The 20,000-nt window shown below is 46.8% G+C and overlaps 1 protein-coding gene across 1 annotated transcript in view; it reads right to left on the reverse strand.

Annotated features, from left to right (window-relative positions):
• Positions 1-17,749: 17,749 nt before the first annotated feature.
• Positions 17,750-20,000, reverse strand: part of cebpa (CCAAT enhancer binding protein alpha) — a 3,659-nt gene continuing 1,408 nt past the window's right edge. The window contains exon 2 of the mRNA XM_069175199.1: positions 17,750-20,000. This exon is cut by the window's right edge and continues 109 nt beyond it. Within this exon, the coding sequence (XP_069031300.1) occupies positions 19,073-19,975 (903 nt within the window). The 5' untranslated portion in view covers positions 19,976-20,000 and the 3' untranslated portion in view covers positions 17,750-19,072.

The following is a 20,000-nucleotide window of genomic DNA, read 5'->3' on the forward strand; positions in this document are numbered from 1 at the left end:
CCACAAATGATGTTAAAACTCTCCAAAGAAGAAACCAGATAGAAACATGATCCAGAAACACCGCCGCCTTCTCTGGACCGAGATCATTGAAGATGGACTGAGGTGAAGTGGACAACTGTCCTGAGGTCTGATGGATCACAATCTGAGATTCTGTTTGGAAATCATGGACGCTGCATCCTCCAGGTTAAAGAGGAGAGGGACCATCCAGCTTGTTATCAGCTCAGTTCTAAAGCCAGCATCTGTGATGGTACAGGATGCATTAGTGCACATGGCATGGGTAGCTTGAACATCTGGAAGGAAGCATTAATGCTGAATGATATATTCAGGTTTTGGAGCATCACGAAACCCAAAATAGGGCAAACGAGACCCCGAATTGTTGAGAAGCTGAAATCCTTTGTCAGGCAAGAATGGGACAACATTTCACTTTCAAAACTCCAGCAAAATCGTCACTAATGTTGTTTGGGGCTAAACTCAGGAGCAATGATCTCAGGTATTTTATTCCTCGTCAGTCTTTGCAGACTAAAAACAGAAGTCCTGTCCTCACAATGTGCCGTTACCGTGGAGACGGGTGGATGCAGCCGCAGTCGAAGCAGCTCACTGCGCGCCATTGTAAACATAAAGCGTGTCGACAGGTGAGTCTGTCAGAGCTGCAGATCCTGTCCTGTCACGTCGCTGTGTGGGTGTGTGATGAATGAGGCTGTGTGTGTGTGTGTGTGTGTGTGTGTGTGTGTGTGTGTGTGTGTGTGTGTGTGTGTGTGTGTGTGTGTGTGTGTGTGTGTGTGTGTGTGTGATACTGTGTGTGTGTCTATGTGTCTTGGGCCTCGAACCTGTCTTCTGCCTTCACAAACCAAAAAACAGTGAACAACGACACCGAGCTGTTTGTTGTTTGTTGTTTGTTGTTTGTCTCTTCCGGTCTGCTAACCGGATGCTAACGAGTTTCCGCACAGGCTCGATAAACGGAAATCATGAATTGAATGTGATGATTATGTTCTGTGTTGGCAGAGCTATGCTAACCTGTTTTAGTCCCAATGCTAAACTAGGCTAAAGGTTAGCAGTGTGTTGGACTATGTTAGACCACGTTGGACTATGTTGGACTATGTTAGAATATGTTGGACTATGTTGGACTATGTTGGATTATGTTGGACTATGTTGGACTATATTAGAATACGTTGGACTATGTTAGACTACGTTGGACTATGTTGGACTACGTTGGACTATGTTGGACTATGTTGGACTATGTTGGACTATGTTAGAATACGTTGGACTATGTTGGACTATGTTGGACTATGTTGGACTATGTTGGGCTATTTTAGACTACGTTGGACTATGTTAGAATACATTGGACTATGTTGGACTACTTTGGACTACATTGGGCTACTTTGGACTACATTGGACTACGTTGGACTATGTTGGACTATGTTGGACTATGTTGGACTATGTTGGGCTATGTTAGACTACGTTGGACTATGTTAGACTACGTTGAACTACATTGGACTATGTTGGACTACGTTGGACTATGTTGGGCTACATTGGACCATGTTGGACTACTTTGGACTACGTTGGGCTACATTGGACTACGTTGGACTACTTTGGACTACGTTGGACTATGTTGGGCTACATTGGACTATGTTGGACTACATTGGACTATGTTGGACTACTTTGGACTATTTTGGACTACATTGGACTATGTTGGACTACATTGGACTACGTTGGACTGCGTTAGACTACTTTGACTACTCAATCAATGCCAGCTGTCGCGTCAGCCACTGATTAGCTGCTTCTCCTTACAGACTGCTTGAGCTCAGTGTGGGGGGCGGGGCTGAAGGCGGGGCCACCTGATACCAGGTCTCCGCCCCTCCATCACTGCTGCAAACACTCTGGTTGTAACTTCAGTTAAACGTTTGTCATCAGGATTTCTTCTCAGCAGCAGTTTCTGGGTTTTACTGAACGTCCTCTGACAGTCGGGCTGACAGAGACTGCTTGTTGTCGTGTTGCCTGGCGACCGCCATCTGACTGTCTGACGGTCTGAATCAGTCATAATGCAGCGCGACCGAGGATAAGCCTAAACACACAGCGCGGCATTTATGTATTTACGTGTGTAATGAGCCCGTAATCACACTTAACTTCATTCATCCACACCCAGCCAATCCAGACGGAGGGCGGGGCCTTAATCCACCAATTATTCACCTGTCTCCCATCAGGTCGTCTGCACACACACACACACACACACACACACACACACGCTCCTGTCCACACACACACACACACACACACACACACACACACACACACACACACACACACTGCGGAGGATGTGTTCACTGATCGTCTCTTTGAATCACTGCAGGCTGAACGTTGCGTTCAGGGGCGCTGCTGTTTCTCTGCAGATCAGAAACACTCCAGAATTTGTTGAGTGCATTTCTGTCGCAGAGTTTCAGCGTCGCTGACAGTTTTAAAGCTGTTGGACTTCTGCAGTATTTGTAATCAGTGAAGCTCTCGGGGTCCTCTGAGGTTCTGGTGTCGGTCTGAGGTTTTCTGGTAAAAGTGGATCAAACTGTTGAGTTGAAACCAATCATCAACCATCAGTGATGTCATCAACCATCAGTGATGTCATCAACCATCAGTGATGTCATCGTTGGTTTGTGAACGTTATGAATCCTCCAGTTCAGATTCTGTCTGTTACCATCTTTGCTAGTTCAGAGTGGGAAGTGACCATATTTGGACGAGCTGGGGGAGGAGCCAGCGGTGGATCTGACGATCTGATTGGAAACCTGACGATACTACGTCCCGCCCACCGATAGCTGTAACCTGACTGCACCACAGGCCTGTCAATCAAACAGACACGCCCCCAAAAACAGGTCTTCTTGAATCTTCTTTTCTAATGAATGAGGGATTATTTTCAGATGGACCTCCAGAAAACTAATAAGAAGGAGTGACTTTAGCTAACAACACCGAGATAACTGATGGACACATTTTATTCACTTTGGATTTGATGAGAGAAGTTGAATGGGAGTCTATGGAGCCGGAGGCTTTTTGGAGCCGACCTCTAGTGGCACTCGCTGGTATTGCAGCTGAAGACACTTCTGGATCAGAACCATTTTACAGACCTGAAGCTACGAACTCTTTTATATCCAGTCTGTGTTTGAAACATGAATGAACAACGGAGACGGTCGTTTCTGAAGCTGGACCAGCTGAGTCCCGCGGCGATGTTTTCACTAAACATTCCCAGAGGCTCCGTGGCGGGGGGTTGGAGGTGGTGGTGGTGTGGAGGGGAGTGGGGGGAGGGGGGGATTGGAGGTGGTTGTTCTCTGAGAAATATCAGAAATTCTGTGGTCACCGTCGGGCCCCAAACATCCTGTGAAGAATAACAGCGCGAGGGCCATGTTTGTGTGTTGGTACATTCCTGGTGTGTGTTTTCTCTCTCCCGCTCCGTCGTCCCGGGGTTCGGCCGGGTGGGGTGGGCACGGATAGCTGTGGTTTGGTTGGTGGTGGCGGCCTGAGGAGGGGGCGGAGTGTTTTTGGATGGCGCTGCAGTTTGGAGTCCCAGCGGGGCGGAGACAAGCCGCGACCCTTTAAACGTCAGAACCACTCGGTTCTGTTCTCTGATTCTCCTCCTCCACCTCTCCTCCCCCTCCCACACACACACACACACACACACAAAACACCGCCCCCACCCACCTCCCTGCTCGCTGTTGTTTTTCTAAAGAAGCCTCCCTGCCAAGAGCTGAAACAATAGCAGAGCTTTCCAAAACCTCCCTGGCTTTAAACAATGCCATCAATCACAGAGAGCAGCCGACACACACGCACACACACACACACACACACACGCACACACACACACACACACACACACACACACACACACACACACACACACACACACACACGTATATCTATGAACTGTTTAACTCTTCATGTGGACGGTCCAGGACGGAGCGCCTGCAAGTCAGAACTCAGGGAGAAACATCAACAGGTTGGACTTCAACCAAAAAACTGTTATATAGTATTTCGATGAGATTCGGTGTGTGTGTGTGTGTGTGTGTGTGTGTGTGTGTGTGTGTGTGTGTGTGTGTGTGTGTGTGTTCACACTGCAGATATGGAACGATGGTCCGATTCCGGCCTTCACTTTCCAGCAGAACATTGCTGACTCGGCAGCACTGTGATGGAGGGAAACATGACATCATCATGACATCATCATGACATCATCATGGAGCAAGAGGTTGAGAGGAGGAGCAGGAAGTTGACAGGTGGAGCAGGGAGTTAATAAGTGGAACAGGAAGTTGAGAGGTGGAGCAGAAAGTAAATAAGTGGAGCAGGAAGTTGACAGGTGGAGCAGGAAGTTAGCAGGTGGAGCAGGTTTCCAGCTGTTATCGTTGACATCTTCCACTTCAGACTGAAACACCTCATTATGACTCCTCCCCCTCCTCTCCCAGGTCATTGTGGCCCCTCCCAGACAGGTCAGGCTGATTGGACTCCATCTTCCGAACCCGCCCGACACACTCAGATCTCTATCTGCTGGTATCAGACCCCAGCAAACACTGAGGACACTCCTCAGCTGAGCCGGACTTTAACCTGACTGGGGAGTGACTGAGGCCCCGCCCACTGTAAACTCAGCAGGAGGCCCCGCCCACTATAAACTCAGCAGGAGGACTCTGACCGCTGCGGCCCCTCCGTCAGGCCCCCGCTCCTCCGTCAGGCTCCTCGCTGCCAGCTGAACCATTTCTGGGGAAATAAATTGGATCTGAAATTAAGCCTGATGTTTATTTGTTTGTTTGTTTGTTTTTGTTCAAAATCCTCAAACTGAAATGTGAAGAAACACTCTTAAAAGACTCAAAATTAAAAACTAAACTTTTACGAATTAAACATTTAGATTCCCTGAAGTGATGGTGTCAAGCCTCCTCCTCAGAGGTCAGAGGTCAGAGGTTGTGTTGAAGGTGGAGTTCACGTTTTTTTGTGGAGCAGTGGAGGAATGTGATGAAGAGGAGTCTTCCTCGAGGGGTTTTATCTTATCAGCGCCTCGCGGCTCGCTGCCAGCAGCAGCACCTCCCCGACAGGATCTGGACCTGACGGAGGCCCGGCTCCGCCCGCCGCTCTGGAAATGGCTACCCCTGTTTTGGTGTGGATTTGACCTCTGACCTCTGATCTCATTCAGGAAATAATCTTTAAGCTTTTTAACTTCCTATAAATATGTTAAATCAGAACTTGGGTTCTTGTTTTGATAGTTTTAGACATTGTTTTATATCGTGGAGGAAAAAAACATTTGTCAGGATTGAAAAAATTATCAAAATTCGAAATATATGAGAACGTCTGTTTTTATGAGTTTAGATTTTTAAAATTAAACTTTTATAATGTCTGATTCAGATGATTCTCTTCAGATTATTTGATATCTTTATTGTCAGCCAGTAAATATATTTTTTTAATGATTTCCAGCAGCAGATTGTTCTCATCCTGATGAGAATAATAATTTGTTATAATACTTTAATTTAATAATTTGTAATATATTTTAATGATAATTTGTTTGTTTTTCATATTTGAAATATTCAAAGAAAAGACAGCAGCAGGTTTAAATGTGGACGGGCTCTGATTGGTTTAACGCCTTCGGTCAGGTGACAGAAACAGGAAGAGAGACAGGAAGTGAATAAACACTAAACATGAGAGGAAGTCTTCTGTCACCATGGCAATGTGTTTCTGCAGAAACGTTTGTGTTTGTTTTGAAGAAGAAGAAGATGAATTGATTGGTCAGAAACCAAACTGCGGTTCTGATCCAGACTCTGAGTGACCATCTGAGAGAACAATAGAAGAAGAAGCTTCCAGAACCCCCCCCACCACCACCACCTTCTACCCTCCCTCCACCCCCTCCCTACTCTCTTCGTGGGAACTCAGCGTTTTGGTTTTTGCAGACAAATTTGCTGGCTCATGCCTGAAGTACCGCAGTGACCTGTCGGCCCCGCTGCATTCTGGGATGCCTCTCGGACATCGCGCTGTCTGCCGAGTCACATCCAGCTTCCTCATTTCAGAGCAGAAATGTTGCCCCATCACAACGGTCCTGTTTGGCAGCAAAGAGACAGCAGGAGGTCACAGGTCACACCTGAGTGTGATGTCATACAGGTAACAAAAAAGGTGTGCAACAATCTAGTGAGCAGCTTAGAACGACTCGTCCAGGTTCCTGTTCCTCTTCCTGGTAGGACCCTGGTCTCTCGTAGGATCCTGGTTCCTGGTATTTCTTAGTCCTGTAGTTTCTGTTCCTGGTTGTTCCTGGTCCTAGAAGTTCCTGGTTCCTGAGAGTTCCTGCTTCTTGGTAGTTCCTGGTACTGGTATGGTCCTGGTTCCTGGTATTTCTTGTTCCTGATAGGATTCTGGTGCCTGGTCCTGGTAGTTCCTGTTCCTGGTAGTTTTTGGTCCTGGTATGGTCCTGGATCCTGGTATTTCCTGGTCCATGTGGGATCATAGTTCCTGGTAGGTTCCCATCTCTGCTAATTCCTGGCCCTGGTATGGTCCAGGTTCCTGTTAGGATTCTGGTCCCGGTAGTCCCTGGTTCCTTGTATGGCTCTGGGTCCTGGTAGTCCCTGGTCTATCAGGAGCCATTAGCGTGAAGCAGAAATAACAGCAGAGCGGTGAAGAGGAGTGGAAAGCTGGCAGAGCTGGAACCTGAATGCATCGTGTTGTGTTCAAGGTAACGCAGAGATGATCAGATAACAGCGGAGTCTGTGCGGCTCCAGCTGTTCTTCCCACACTTTTCTGTTGGTCCGGCGCCGGAGCCAGAGAGCACTCTGGGAGTTTTCCTCCGCGGCCGGCTGCCAGAGGCGCCGCTCGCACTGCTGTGAATTATTAACGCGGAGTGTGAGTGTGCAGGAACATTTCTCAGATCCAGGTCAGAGCTGCACTCACATACTCCACGTTTATTCACCCGCTCAGCTCCGTTTGTTCTGGAAAAGGTCCAAACCCGGTCTGGAGCGGAGCGGCTGCAGCTTCGGTCTGACGGGGGCAGAACGTAGAGGAATAAACCACATCCACAACATGACGGTTTATATCCCACAGGTCAAAGGTCGGCTTCCCTGTGACATCATTGCGCTTCTGTCCATCATCCCTCTGATTGACAGAAGAGGATCGCTCGTCCGTTAAAGTGGAGTTTTATTGGGAGAAGCTGCAGATGTTGATCTCAGTGTTTACATCGCTCGGTTTCATATCAATAACACGTCAGACTGTGTGTGTGTGTGTGTGTGTGTGTGTGTGTGTGTGTGTGTGTGTGTGTGTGTGTGTGTGTGTGTGTGTGTGGGAGGGGGTGTTGAAGTCGCAGTAAACAGGAAGAAGGTTGAAGTGTCTCCGTTTAACATTAACATGAACTCACTGCTGTCGTGATCGTTTTTATTGTTTAGAGAAAACACACTCCGACTGTTTAAAAAAACAATGAAGATCAAGATGGCCGACATTTCAGCCCCGCCCCCCTCCAGTGGCTGGTGGGTTAGCAGTCTACCATGCAGAAGTGTCTTCAGCTGCAATCCCAGCGAGTGCCACTAGAGGTCGGCTCCAAAAAGCCTCCGGCTCCATAGACTCCCATTCAACTTCTCTCATCAAATCCAAAGTGAATAAATGTTTTCTACTGGCTGAACTTTGTACGTCGTTATGATTATTATTAGAGTGAATGCTTGAAGGCATTTTAGTTTTCAACTTCTTTTAGTGTTGAACTCACAAGGTTCTACTTTTCACTCCTTCAGCCATTTTGCATTGTTTCAGCAACATCCTTCAACTTTCAGCTTCAAAGTCTTGATTCTGCATTTATTAATTTTGTTCTGCCATTTTCAATATTGTTTCAGAAAATTCCTTTTGGCTTTCAAATTTGGACGTTCTGCGTTTTAACTGTTTTTTTCAGCCGTGTTCAGTTTTGCTTCATCAATTATCTTCAGCTCACCGCTTTATTAGTTTTACACCTGCATTTCTGACATTTTCAGCAAATTCAGCTCAGCTTTAGAAATTCATTTCAGCTTCAGCATTCAAACTGCATTTTCTGCTGGAAATGCATTTTCTAGTTATTCCAGCTGTTCATTAAGAACCGATGGCCCGTCGTGCCGTCACAGTATAATCAATATTTATCTATTTATCGGTGTTCTACACACTCGGACAGAAACTTCCTGCTCTCCCACAATGCCTTGCTTTGTTTTGAGGAGTTTGTTTGAACTGTTGGCAGCGAGGAGACGATTCCACATCCAGAAAGAGTCGAACAACACAAACTCCAAATTATCTAACAAAGAAATCAAAGCTGGCTCTAATGAGGCGTCATAAATCAGAGCAGATCTTTTTATCGCCGCTCTGCGAGTCTGAGCTGTCGGCGAAGGCGTGACGATCAAAGTCGCAACACGCAGCGGAGACCTGCGGCTCTAACGTGTCGGCGGCGGGACGACCTGAGCGGCCGCCGGCACTCAGACGAGCCTCCATCAAAAGGAGCGTGGACGTAGCTGATGGCGCTTCTGCCATCAATCTCCTGCTGACGGGCTCGTAAAGCGCCAAAGACACCAAAACAAACAGTTTCTCCTCCGAACGTTCCTCCGAGGAGCCAATAAATGCCAGCCGGCTCGGAGTCTGAACAAACAGGAGATATATGCTGCCACTCCTCTCTCTGTTCCCACAGCGAGGCCTCCAGCATTAATTACAAATAACTGTGGTATCGGAGGATTAAGCTCTGCGGAGGAAATATGTGTTAAAGATCCGACTGACTGACGAGTTTTCTCTTGTTTTGACGTCCATCATCTTTTCATTTTTCGCAGCCGCCTCGGTAGAAATGTCTCCGTTAAAAAAGACCTTTCTGGAGACGTTCTGTCCGGTTCCCGACGCACGCCGACGCCAGACAGATTAAACGGAGTGTTTCAAACTGTGGAAACGCAGCGACGGGTACCGAGTACCGAAAGAGGTTCTGGGTCGCGTTGGAGAACCGTGTTGCCATGGTGCTGCAGTTCAGGTGGTTTGCAGCAAACAGCTAACAAAGCTAAAAGAAGCAGCAAAACTTAAGTTAACAAACAGCTAACAATGCTAACAACGCTACAACCTGCTAACAAACAGCGACACTTCAGGTTAACAAATGGCTAACAGCTAAATTTGCTTTCCTCTTGTGGGTTCCACGACGTCGGAAATTCAAATGTTCTATCAGCCTTTGAGTTCACCAGTTGTGACATTGTTTGCTGACGTTTCCAGAAAGGTCAGAGGTCGCGGAGGTTCACGTCTGGTTGGACGTTCAGCTGATATGTTGTAGTTTCAGTCACGTAGAGTTTGTCTTCGTAACTTAGATAACAGCCGACGTCTGAGGAAGACGTTGCTCTTCGTCTCGTCTTTTCCGTCCGTGTCTTTACATTTCCTCGTTCGCTGCCCACCCTGTTAGCTCGCTAATTTTGTTAGCCTCTGTGGCTCCCACGTCGCTGTTGCCGAGCACCTACGTGTTAACTAGCGTTTAGCGTGTTAGCATGCTAACACTAGCTGAGGCTGGGATGTGGACCGAGTCTCATTTTGAAATGGACAAGGACGGAGGCGGTTCTGAGCGTCTCCGTTTGAGTCCACGTGAGCGGACGCGAGTCTCTTGTGTGACCGAAGAGCAAACAGAGCGCCGCGTGTCCTTGGAGCTCCGGCGTGACGCTGAGCGAAGCGCTGCTCCGCCCACACGGAGACGCTGAAAAGAGACGTTAATGTTTGACACAAACCAAACACGAGAAGTGGACGGACAAACAGAGCAGAGAGACAGATAGGACACACTCCCCACACAGCAGGTCCACGAGACAATGGCACGGCACGACGGCAAACACAGGCCGGCTGGAAAAAAAACACGTTCTCCTGCAGAACCACAGAGACACAAAGACATCCTCCTGTGGACCGACAGTCCAACGCTTCATGTCCAACAGTCCAACACTTCATGTCCAACAGTCCAACACTTCATGTCCAACAGTCCAACGCTTCATGTTTAACAGTCCAACACTTCATGTCCAACAGTCCAACACTTCATGTTTAACAGTCCAACACTTCATGTTTAACAGTCCAACGCTTCATGTTTAACAGTCCAACACTTCATGTTTAACAGTCCAACACTTCATGTTTAACAGTCCAACACTTCATGTTTAACAGTCCAACACTTCATGTTTAACAGTCCAACACTTCATGTTTAACAGTCCAACACTTCATGTTTAACAGTCCAACGCTTCATGTCCGACAGTCCAACGCTTCATGTCCAACAGTCCAACACTTCATGTTTAACAGTCCAACGCTTCATGTCCGACAGTCCAACGCTTCATGTCCAACAGTCCAACGCTTCATGTCCAACAGTCCAACGCTTCATGTCCGACAGTCCAACACTTCATGTCCAACAGTCCAACGCTTCATGTCCGACAGTCCAACGCTTCGTGTTTAACAGTCCAACGCTTCATGTCCGACAGTCCAACGCTTCATGTCCGACAGTCCAACGCTTCATGTCTAACAGTCCAACGCTTCATGTCCAACAGTCCAACGCTTCATGTCCAACTGTCCAACGCTTCATGTTTAACAGTCCAACGCTTCATGTTTAACAGTCCAACGCTTCATGTCCGACAGTCCAACGCTTCATGTCCGACAGTCCAACGCTTCATGTCCGACAGTCCAACGCTTCGTGTTTAACAGTCCAACGCTTCATGTCCGACAGTCCAACGCTTCATGTCCAACAGTCCAACACTTCATGTTTAACAGTCCAACGCTTCATGTCCAACAGTCCAACGCTTCATGTCTGACAGTCCAACGCTTCATGTCCAACAGTCCAACGCTTCATGTTTAACAGTCCAACGCTTCATGTTTAACAGTCCAACGCTTCATGTCCGACAGTCCAACGCTTCATGTCCAACAGTCCAACGCTTCATGTTTAACAGTCCAACGCTTCATGTCCGACAGTCCAACGCTTCATGTTTAACAGTCCAACGCTTCATGTCCGACAGTCCAACGCTTCATGTCCAACAGTCCAACGCTTCATGTTTAACAGTCCAACGCTTCATGTCCGACAGTCCAACGCTTCATGTCCAACAGTCCAACGCTTCATGTCCAACAGTCCAACGCTTCATGTCCAACTGTCCAACACTTCATGTCCAACAGTCCAACGCTTCATGTCCAACAGTCCAACGCTTCATGTTTAACAGTCCAACGCTTCATGTTTAACAGTCCAACGCTTCATGTCCGACAGTCCAACGCTTCATGTCCAACAGTCCAACGCTTCATGTTTAACAGTCCAACGCTTCATGTCCGACAGTCCAACGCTTCATGTTTAACAGTCCAACGCTTCATGTCCGACAGTCCAACGCTTCATGTCCAACAGTCCAACGCTTCATGTTTAACAGTCCAACGCTTCATGTCCAACAGTCCAACGCTTCATGTCCGACAGTCCAACGCTTCATGTTTAACAGTCCAACGCTTCATGTTTAACAGTCCAACGCTTCATGTCCAACAGTCCAACGCTTCATGTTTAACAGTCCAACGCTTCATGTTTAACAGTCCAACGCTTCATGTTTAACAGTCCAACGCTTTATGTCCAACTGTCCAACACTTCATGTCCGACAGTCCAACGCTTCATGTCCAACAGTCCAACGCTTCATGTTTAACAGTCCAACGCTTCATGTCCAACAGTCCAACGCTTCATGTCCAACTGTCCAACGCATCATGTCCAACAGTCCAACGCTTCATGTCCAACAGTCCAACGCTTCATGTCCAACGCTTCATGGACTGGACTCACCGAGGAGAGCTGGACTCTGACCTGTACTTGGACGTGGACTCGGTCAGCGCTGAATTTCTGGCCCTCAAATTCTAATAAATCACAGCAGAGAGACAGAAAGTGGAGGTGCAGTTCCAGCTGCTGCAGCAGACTAATGTCTTCCATCCACAGGACGACTGCAGCCAACATCAGACACGGTCCTCGGGTCCAAAAACCAAACAAAAGGCCGTGGTGTGTCAACACGCTGAGACGCCTGGAGACAAACAGCCATCACTGAGGATAACATGGAGGCCGACGAGGACGTTACACTCACCTGAAGACACCTAATTCTGTCAGTGACACAGGACAGTGACAAAGAGGAGAGGAAAAGGAGGAAGGAAAGAAATGATGAAGGAAGAAGAATCGTTTCTTTGTCCTGACTGCCAGATCAGTGATCAACCTGTTAGCTACGAAACAGCTGGAGTTGTTTAGCTCGTGCTACGCTAGCAGTTTCCATCTGCTGCCAGTGTTTGTGCTAAGGTACGCTAGCAGTTATGGTCTGCTGCCAGTTGTATATTTATTTGTTGACTTATTTATTAATTGATCAATTGATTTGCACATGTATGAAGTTAAACTGAATGTTTTTACGTGCAGATCTGGGTTGCGACCTTCCTCACGGACTCATCTTCCTCGCTACGTAGCCTGAATCCGGCCCATCCGCATTCCTGCAGCTTCCATGTTCAGGACGATGCGTTCACAGCCGCATACTTCACGTCGAATCAGTCGTATTTCAGTGAGTCAGCGGCTGACGGGAACATGTGGAAGTCATCAGCCTCTCTGCCGGCTGCCCATCAACCTGCCTCTCGACTTCTTCTCTGGTTTTCTACCGCAGCAGGTCGCCGGTTGTTGTCTTGTTTCCCACGGAGCTGCTCTCGGCAGATAAACTCTCGTTTATTATGTTTATTCGTGCTGTTGATTCTTCGCTCTGTTCGCCGCTGGCAGCAGCTGAAACACATAAATACATAATGGAGCTTCTTTGGCTCCGTTTCCTCCACAGTTGTGTGCAGCTGCTCGTCAGGTCATCTGGAGGCGGAGCCGCAAACAGCAGACAAACTTCACCTCTCGCTTTGTTTTAACGAGCGAAAGAAACGGGAGAAACGTCTCCTCTCACAGAGACTACAATCATCATTATCATCATCATCATCATCATCATCATCATGTCATCATCAAACCCTCCCGGACTGACAGAAGCTGCTGCTCTGAACCTGGAAGCAGCTGCAGCTTCGTCGTGTTCCTGCGAACATCTTCAGCGACCCGAGAAAACAAAGCTGCAGAGATTCTGGAGGGAAACGATCCCAAACATCAGCGTTTGATCTGAGACACGTTTAGTACGCTGACATGTTAAAAACCACAGACTGAATGTAAAAGTGTTCGTAGCTTCCAGGTCTGAAAAATTAGGTCTTCAGCTGCAATACCAGCGAGTGCCACTAGAGGTCGGCTCCAAAAAGCCTCCGGCTCCATAGACTCCCATTCAACTTCTCTCATCAAATCCAAAGTGAATAAAATGTGTCCATCAGTTATCTCGGTGTTGTTAGCTAAAGTCACTCCTTCTTCTTAGTTTTCTGGAGGTCCATCTGAAAATAATCCCTCATTCATTAGAAAAGAAGATTCAAGAAGACCTGTTTTTGGGGGCGTGTCTGTTTGATTGACAGGCCTGTGGTGCAGTCAGGTTACAGCTATCGGTGGGCGGGACGTAGTATCGTCATGTTTCCGATCAGATCAAAACTAATAAGAAGGAGTGACTTTAGCTAACAACACCGAGATAACTGCTGGACACATTTTATTAGGGCCCGAGCACCGAGGGTGCAAAAGCCTTATTGTTGTCCAAGTGATTATTATGATCCTCCGTAAACAACTGCATTTTTGGAAGCTTTATCATATTCAAAAACTCCTGAAAGTTGGTACACCCGTCTCTCCTGGCGAAAAATTTGTGAGTCGTGAGTGGGCGTGGCCAAATGGCTCGCTACCGCCTCCTATACAGATACCCCGCTCCATTTACCTACATGTACGAAATTCGGTGGACATGTGTATCACACCGACACGTACAAAAAAGTTCCAACACACCGTTACGTCAACTCAACAGAAAGTCCGCCATTTTGAATTTAGTTGCCATTTTGGGTGATTCACACATTTTGTACTTTAACAAACTCCTCCTTCAGATTTTGTCGGACCAACTTGAAATTTAGTCTGCACTCTTAACATGTTTGGGATTAAAAGTTATCATAAGAATTAGTTTTCATCGATTGGTGTGCCTGTAGTGTGGAGACCCAAAACTCATGCTGTGTGATATAAAAGTCATACTATAGCATGTTGTCCAAAAAGTGACCCAAAAATGACTTTTAGGTTACTTTTTGCTGTATTATGACTTTTTTTTGTTCATAATTTGGATGACATACTATAGTATGATTTTTTTTTAAAAGTTGTAACAAAGGGAGGAATCAAACCCCCAAACCTTCTGGCTGAGAGGCAGCAATGCTAACCACTGCGCCACCAATCTTCCCAGGAGTTAGACAGCATTATGACAAATCTTTGGCTCACTGCAACCTATACGTCCACCGTCCACATACAGTGGGTACAGAAAGTATTCAGACCCCTTTAAATTTTTCACTCTTTGTTTCATTGCAGCCATTTGCTAAAATCAAAAAAGTTCATTTTATTTCTCATTAATGTACACTCAGCACCCCATGTTGACAGAAAAAAACAGAAATGTAGAAATTTGTGCAAATTTATTAAAAAAGAAAAACTGAAATATCACATGGTCATAAGTATTCAGACCTTTGCTCAGTATTGAGTAGAAGCACCCTTTTGAGCTAGTACAGCCATGAGTCTTCTTGGGAATGATGCAACAAGCTTTTCACACCTGGATTTGGGGATCCTCTGCCATTCTTCCTTGCAGATCCTCTCCAGTTCCGTCAGGTTGGATGGTGAACGTTGGTGGACAGCCATTTTCAGGTCTCTCCAGAGATGCTCAATTGGGTTTAGGTCAGGGCTCTGGCTGGGCCAGTCAAGAATGGTCACAGAGTTGTTCCGAAGCCACTCCTTTGTTATTTTAGCTGTGTGCTTCGGGTCATTGTCTTGTTGGAAGGTGAACCTTCGGCCCAGTCTGAGGTCCAGAGCACTCTGGAAGAGGTTTTCTTCCAGGATATCTCTGTACTTGGCCGCATTCATCTTTCCTTCAATTGCAACCGGTCGTCCTGTCCCTGCAGCTGAAAAACACCCCCATAGCATGATGCTGCCACCACCATGTTTCACTGTTGGGATTGTATTGGGCAGGTGATGAGCAGTGCCTGGTTTTCTCCACACATACCGCTTAGAATTAACGCCAAAAAGTTCAATCTTGGTCTCATCAGACCAGAGAATCTTATTTCTCATAGTCTGGGAGTCCTTCATGTGTTTTTTGTCAAACTCTATGCGGGCTTTCATATGTCTTGCACTGAGGAGAGGCTTCCGTCGGGCCACTCTGCCATAAAGCCCCGACTGGTGGAGGGCTGCAGTGATCATTGACTTTGTGGAACTTTCTCCCATCTCCCTACTGCATCTCTGGAGCTCAGCCACAGTGATCTTTGGGTTCCTCTTTACCTCTCTCACCAAGGCTCTTCTCCCACGATTGCTCAGTTTGGCTGGACGGCCAGGTCTAGGAAGAGTTCTGGTCGTCCCGAACTTCTTCCATTTAAGGATTATGGAGGCCACTGTGCTCTTAGGAACCTTGAGTGCTGCAGAAATGATTTTGTAACCTCGGCCAGATCTGTGCCTTGCCACAATTCTGTCTCTGAGCTCCTTGGACAGTTCCTTCGACCTCATGATTCTCATTTGCTCTGACATGCACTGTGAGCTGTAAGGTCTTATATAGACAGGTGTGTGCCTTTCCTAATCAAGTCCAATCAGTTTAATTAAACACAGCTGGACTCCAATGAAGGAGTAGAACCATCTCAAGGAGCATCAAGAAGAAATGGACAGCATGTGAGTTAAATATGAGTGTCACAGCAAAGGGTCTGAATACTTATGACCATGTGATATTTCAGTTTTTCTTTTTTAATAAATTTGCACAAATTTCTACATTTCTGTTTTTTTCTGTCAAGATGGGGTGCTGAGTGTACATTAATGAGAAATAAAATGAACTTTTTTGATTTTAGCAAATGGCTGCAATGAAACAAAGAGTGAAAAATTTAAAGGGGTCTGAATACTTTCCGTACCCACTGTATATTCGTTCAAATGGACCAAAATTGCCGCAGACATTCTTTGGATAGTAGATATACATGTTTTCAAGGAGGTCTGCAGTGATATTAACTATCTTCCTGTAATGTGTTGTGGATGCAAAACTTTTTCAATTTCTCCAAACCTTTCAACTTCACTAAAAGTTGAATCACCATGAACAGGTGGAATCTGAACCATTAATATCAACCTTGGTGAAGCAGAATCTTTTACCTGTTGAGTTAACCAGACTGTCGGCTGAGTCTCTAGAAGCTCTCAGTGAACTCCGTTGTACACTTTCTCCTGCCACGACTCATTCTCCAGCACCGAAGATATTCCAGCGGTCTACGACGATGACTCCCAGCTGGAAACGACCTCACGAAGACAGGTTCGAGCCCCGCCGAGGTAACACACATGCTTCATGGTTTACCCGCCCAGGTAACACACGAGGTTCACGGTTTACCCGCTGAGGTTTATTGAGGGTGAGTCCCCTTAATAAGTCACACTGTTCACAGAGAGTGAATCCCTCTAAGGGGAAGCCACTTGTGCTTGTACTTGCAGTCATACTAATACAAAAAAAAAGTCCAAAACAGACTTTTTCTTTTCATTGTGCACTGGTTAGAGCAGTTGCCTCACAGTGAGAAGTAACTTGAGGCATGCATGTCAGTTCAGAAAAAGGTCATACTCCAAAATATGATAAAAAAAACTGTCATCCGAAATATTTTAAAAAAAGTAATACGTCGTCATATGTCGTCCAAAAAGTGACCCAAAATTCATTTTTGTATATAGTATATAGTATAAAGTATACAGTATACAGTATAGAGTATAGAGAAGTATAGAGTATAGAGTATAGAGCATAGAGCATAGAGTATATAGTACAGACTATATAGTATATAGTATATAGTATAGAGTATAGACTATATAGTATAGAGTATATAGTATAGAGTATAGACTATAAGAGTATAGACTATATAGTATAGAGTATATAGTCTATAATATAGACTATATAGTATATAGTATAAAGTATATAGTATAGAGTATAGAGTATACAGTATAGCCAGGGCAATGCGGCTAAGTTTGATGTTTCGGCATGAAACAGGAAGTTGATGTTTAAGGTCAAACGATGCTCCAAACCTCATGAAACTTTGCATCAGGCACCAACTTTCATGAGTTTGTAAAGATGTTAAAGCCACCAAAAAAAGGATTATTATTATTTATTTTTTTTTTAAAGAAGAATAAGGAATAAGATCGAGAAAAAAAATTATAACTGCAAGCGGGAATATGTGGACCCTCGCATGCTGCATTTCGACGTGCAGCGCGCGAGGGCCACATATCAATGCTTGCAGTTTTAATTCACTTTGGATTTGATGAGAGAAGTTGAATGGGAGTCTATGGAGCCGGAGGCTTTTTGGAGCCGACCTCTAGTGGCACTCGCTGGTATTGCAGCTGAAGACAATTCTGGATACTTTTTTGGACCATTTGGAGTGCATCATCCTCGTACTTGCAACAGAGCCTGAAAACGTCCGACACAAACTAAAAAAACTCTGCAGAGCTGCTTTTATAAAATATTCAGACTGATGTTTTACTTTTATTTACGTCACAGCAGTTCGATGGAGCTCAAACTGACACTGAAGTCGCCTTTAAGGAGAAACTGAGGGACAAATATCCCGTCGCTGCAGCTCACAATAAAACAGGTCGAAAGTGTTTCCTGCTGCGGGTGGAAACATGTTCATCTCTAACTTCACTGATACTGCTGCAGTTTTTAAAATCAAACATCAAGAAATAAACAATAATAAACACAAAACAAGAGAATGTGATAAAACAAGTTTCTTTATTATAATACATTTGTTTTATTTATATTTATTCATATATATTTATATAGAGGTTATTTTACAACTGAGACATAAAGGTCGAAACAAACGTTTGTTTAACATCAGAGAGTAAAAAAAAAAAAAAAAAAGTGCTTCCGTCTTCCGCTGACACATCTTTAAAAACAGAGCAACGACCAGCAAGGGGTCAAAGGTCATCGCCGAGGATCTGGAAAGGCACCGTGTGAGCGATGGCAATGATTTGGACAGCGGAGGACATGGAAGACAACGTGTTGCATAGAAACCCTGTTCACATTTGTCTCAGATCAGTACCCATGGTGCATCACAGTGCAAACACAAGAGCTGCGTCACAAAACAACAACAACAACAACAATAACAGGTCCTTAAACGCATCGTCAGACCGGCGGGGGACTCGTGGTCTCAGTGACGTCATGCAGCCACCGTATCGCCAGACAGAGGTTCTAACGACCAGAACCAGAACACACCGACGGGAAAACTCGTATCTCCACGACTTCATTCAGTTCCACAGAAGAAACACGAGAACAGGAGAACTCTGGAGAACTCAGGAGAACTTAGAAGAATTTAGAAGAACTCAGGAGAACTCTGGAGAACTCAGGAGAGCTTAGAAGGACTCGGAGGACTCGGGGGAACTCTGTTTTCACGCCTTAAAACTGACACGGTGGAGATACGAGCTTTCTTCCTGCTGTTCTGAATTAAAATAAAAACATATTAAACATTTTGTTGAGAATGACGTCATTTCTTGTCTCTTTTTTTTTTTTTATTAAAATCCTTGTATCTGACAGGAATGAAGGAGTCTCAGTCACGTGACATCCAACTAGCCGCCCTGCAGCACCTCCTCCTCCTGAGGAGAAGCAGGAGACATAAAATCCATACAGCGAGATCACGTGTGTGCAGACGAACATACATGACGCCGATCCACTCGTTCTCTCGAAAGGCACAAAAAACCGGCAGTCCTCGGTAGAGTGGATCTGCGGGGGGGACGAGCTTATAACACAAACTTTGAAGAAGGCACAAAGGTGAGTCGGGGCAGAGTTCACCTGCTTCCAGTCTCCAACCACAGGAAGCAGCATTCCTCTTTCACAATAAAAGTCAGAAGTCTTTTTATTTCTGGACTTTGGTTCAGAGAAGCTTCGCGGGTTTTTTTGTTTTGTTTTTTTTCCAGTTTTAAAGACTCGTCCGTTCAGTCTGTGCAGTGAACAGCAGCTGCCTCGGTCCGCTCAGCTCTCACAGAGAAATCCAGCAGTGCACCGGTCCGGCTCCGGCCCGGTTCCGGCTCAGTAGTCTCTCAGCTGCCCATGGGTTTGAAGGACCCATCGGGCAGCTGTCTGAAGATGCCCCGTAACGTATCCAGCTCCCGGGTCAGGTGCTCCACCCTCCGCCTCAGTCTGTCGTTGTCGGTGGTCAGCTCCACCACCTTATGCTGCGTCTCCATGTTGCGCATCTTCGCCTTGTCCCGGCTCTTGCGCACGGCCACGTTGTTGCGCTCGCGCCTCAGCCGGTACTCCGGACTGCTCTTGTCGACGTGCTTCTTGTGCTTCCCGCCTCCCCGCTGCTGCTCCAGCAACTTCAGGCCGCCCTGCTGCGGGTGGTGATGCGGGTGGTGGTGCTGGTGCGGGCTGGGCACCGGGGTCGGCGGGGGGGTCGGGTGACCCGGTTGGAGGTGCATGGTGGTCTGCGCGCAGTGCGCAATCTGGTACTGGAGGTGCGGCATCTGCTGCTGCTGCTGCTGCTGCTGGGCATGCTGGGAGTACTGCTGGGAATGCGGATGCGGGTGGTGGTAGGTGGGGGGCATGCCCGGGTTCAGGTCCTCGTCGTCCCGGGGCTCCTGCTTGATGGCCACCGGCCGGATGCGCGGCGGGTTGTGCTCGTAGAGCGGCTCCAGCTTGGACTCCATGTAGTTGGACATGTAGAGCTGCGGGGGGCCCGGGCCGCACGGCACCGACTCGTACTCCCCGTTCATGATCTTAAGCTTGTCCTGCCGGGAGCTGTGGTGGAACAGGTCTGCCAGGAAGTCGTCGTTGAACGCCGACGGGTCGATGTAGGCGCTCAGGTCGATGGAGGTCTCGTTGTCTCCGATCTCACCGCCGAGGTCCGCCGGGTCTCTGTAGCCGGAGGAGGGCGGCTGGCTGTGGGGCAGGCTGCTCATCGGGGGCCGGGGCGCGACCTCGTACAGGTTAGACAGCTCCATGGAGAACCTAAACCCGGGCAGGCAT

This window comes from Embiotoca jacksoni, unplaced genomic scaffold (assembly GCF_022577435.1).
Source record: "Embiotoca jacksoni isolate LCO1_2020_lvr unplaced genomic scaffold, fEmbJac1.0.p SCAF_64, whole genome shotgun sequence".
Lineage (NCBI taxonomy): Eukaryota > Metazoa > Chordata > Actinopteri > Embiotocidae > Embiotoca > Embiotoca jacksoni.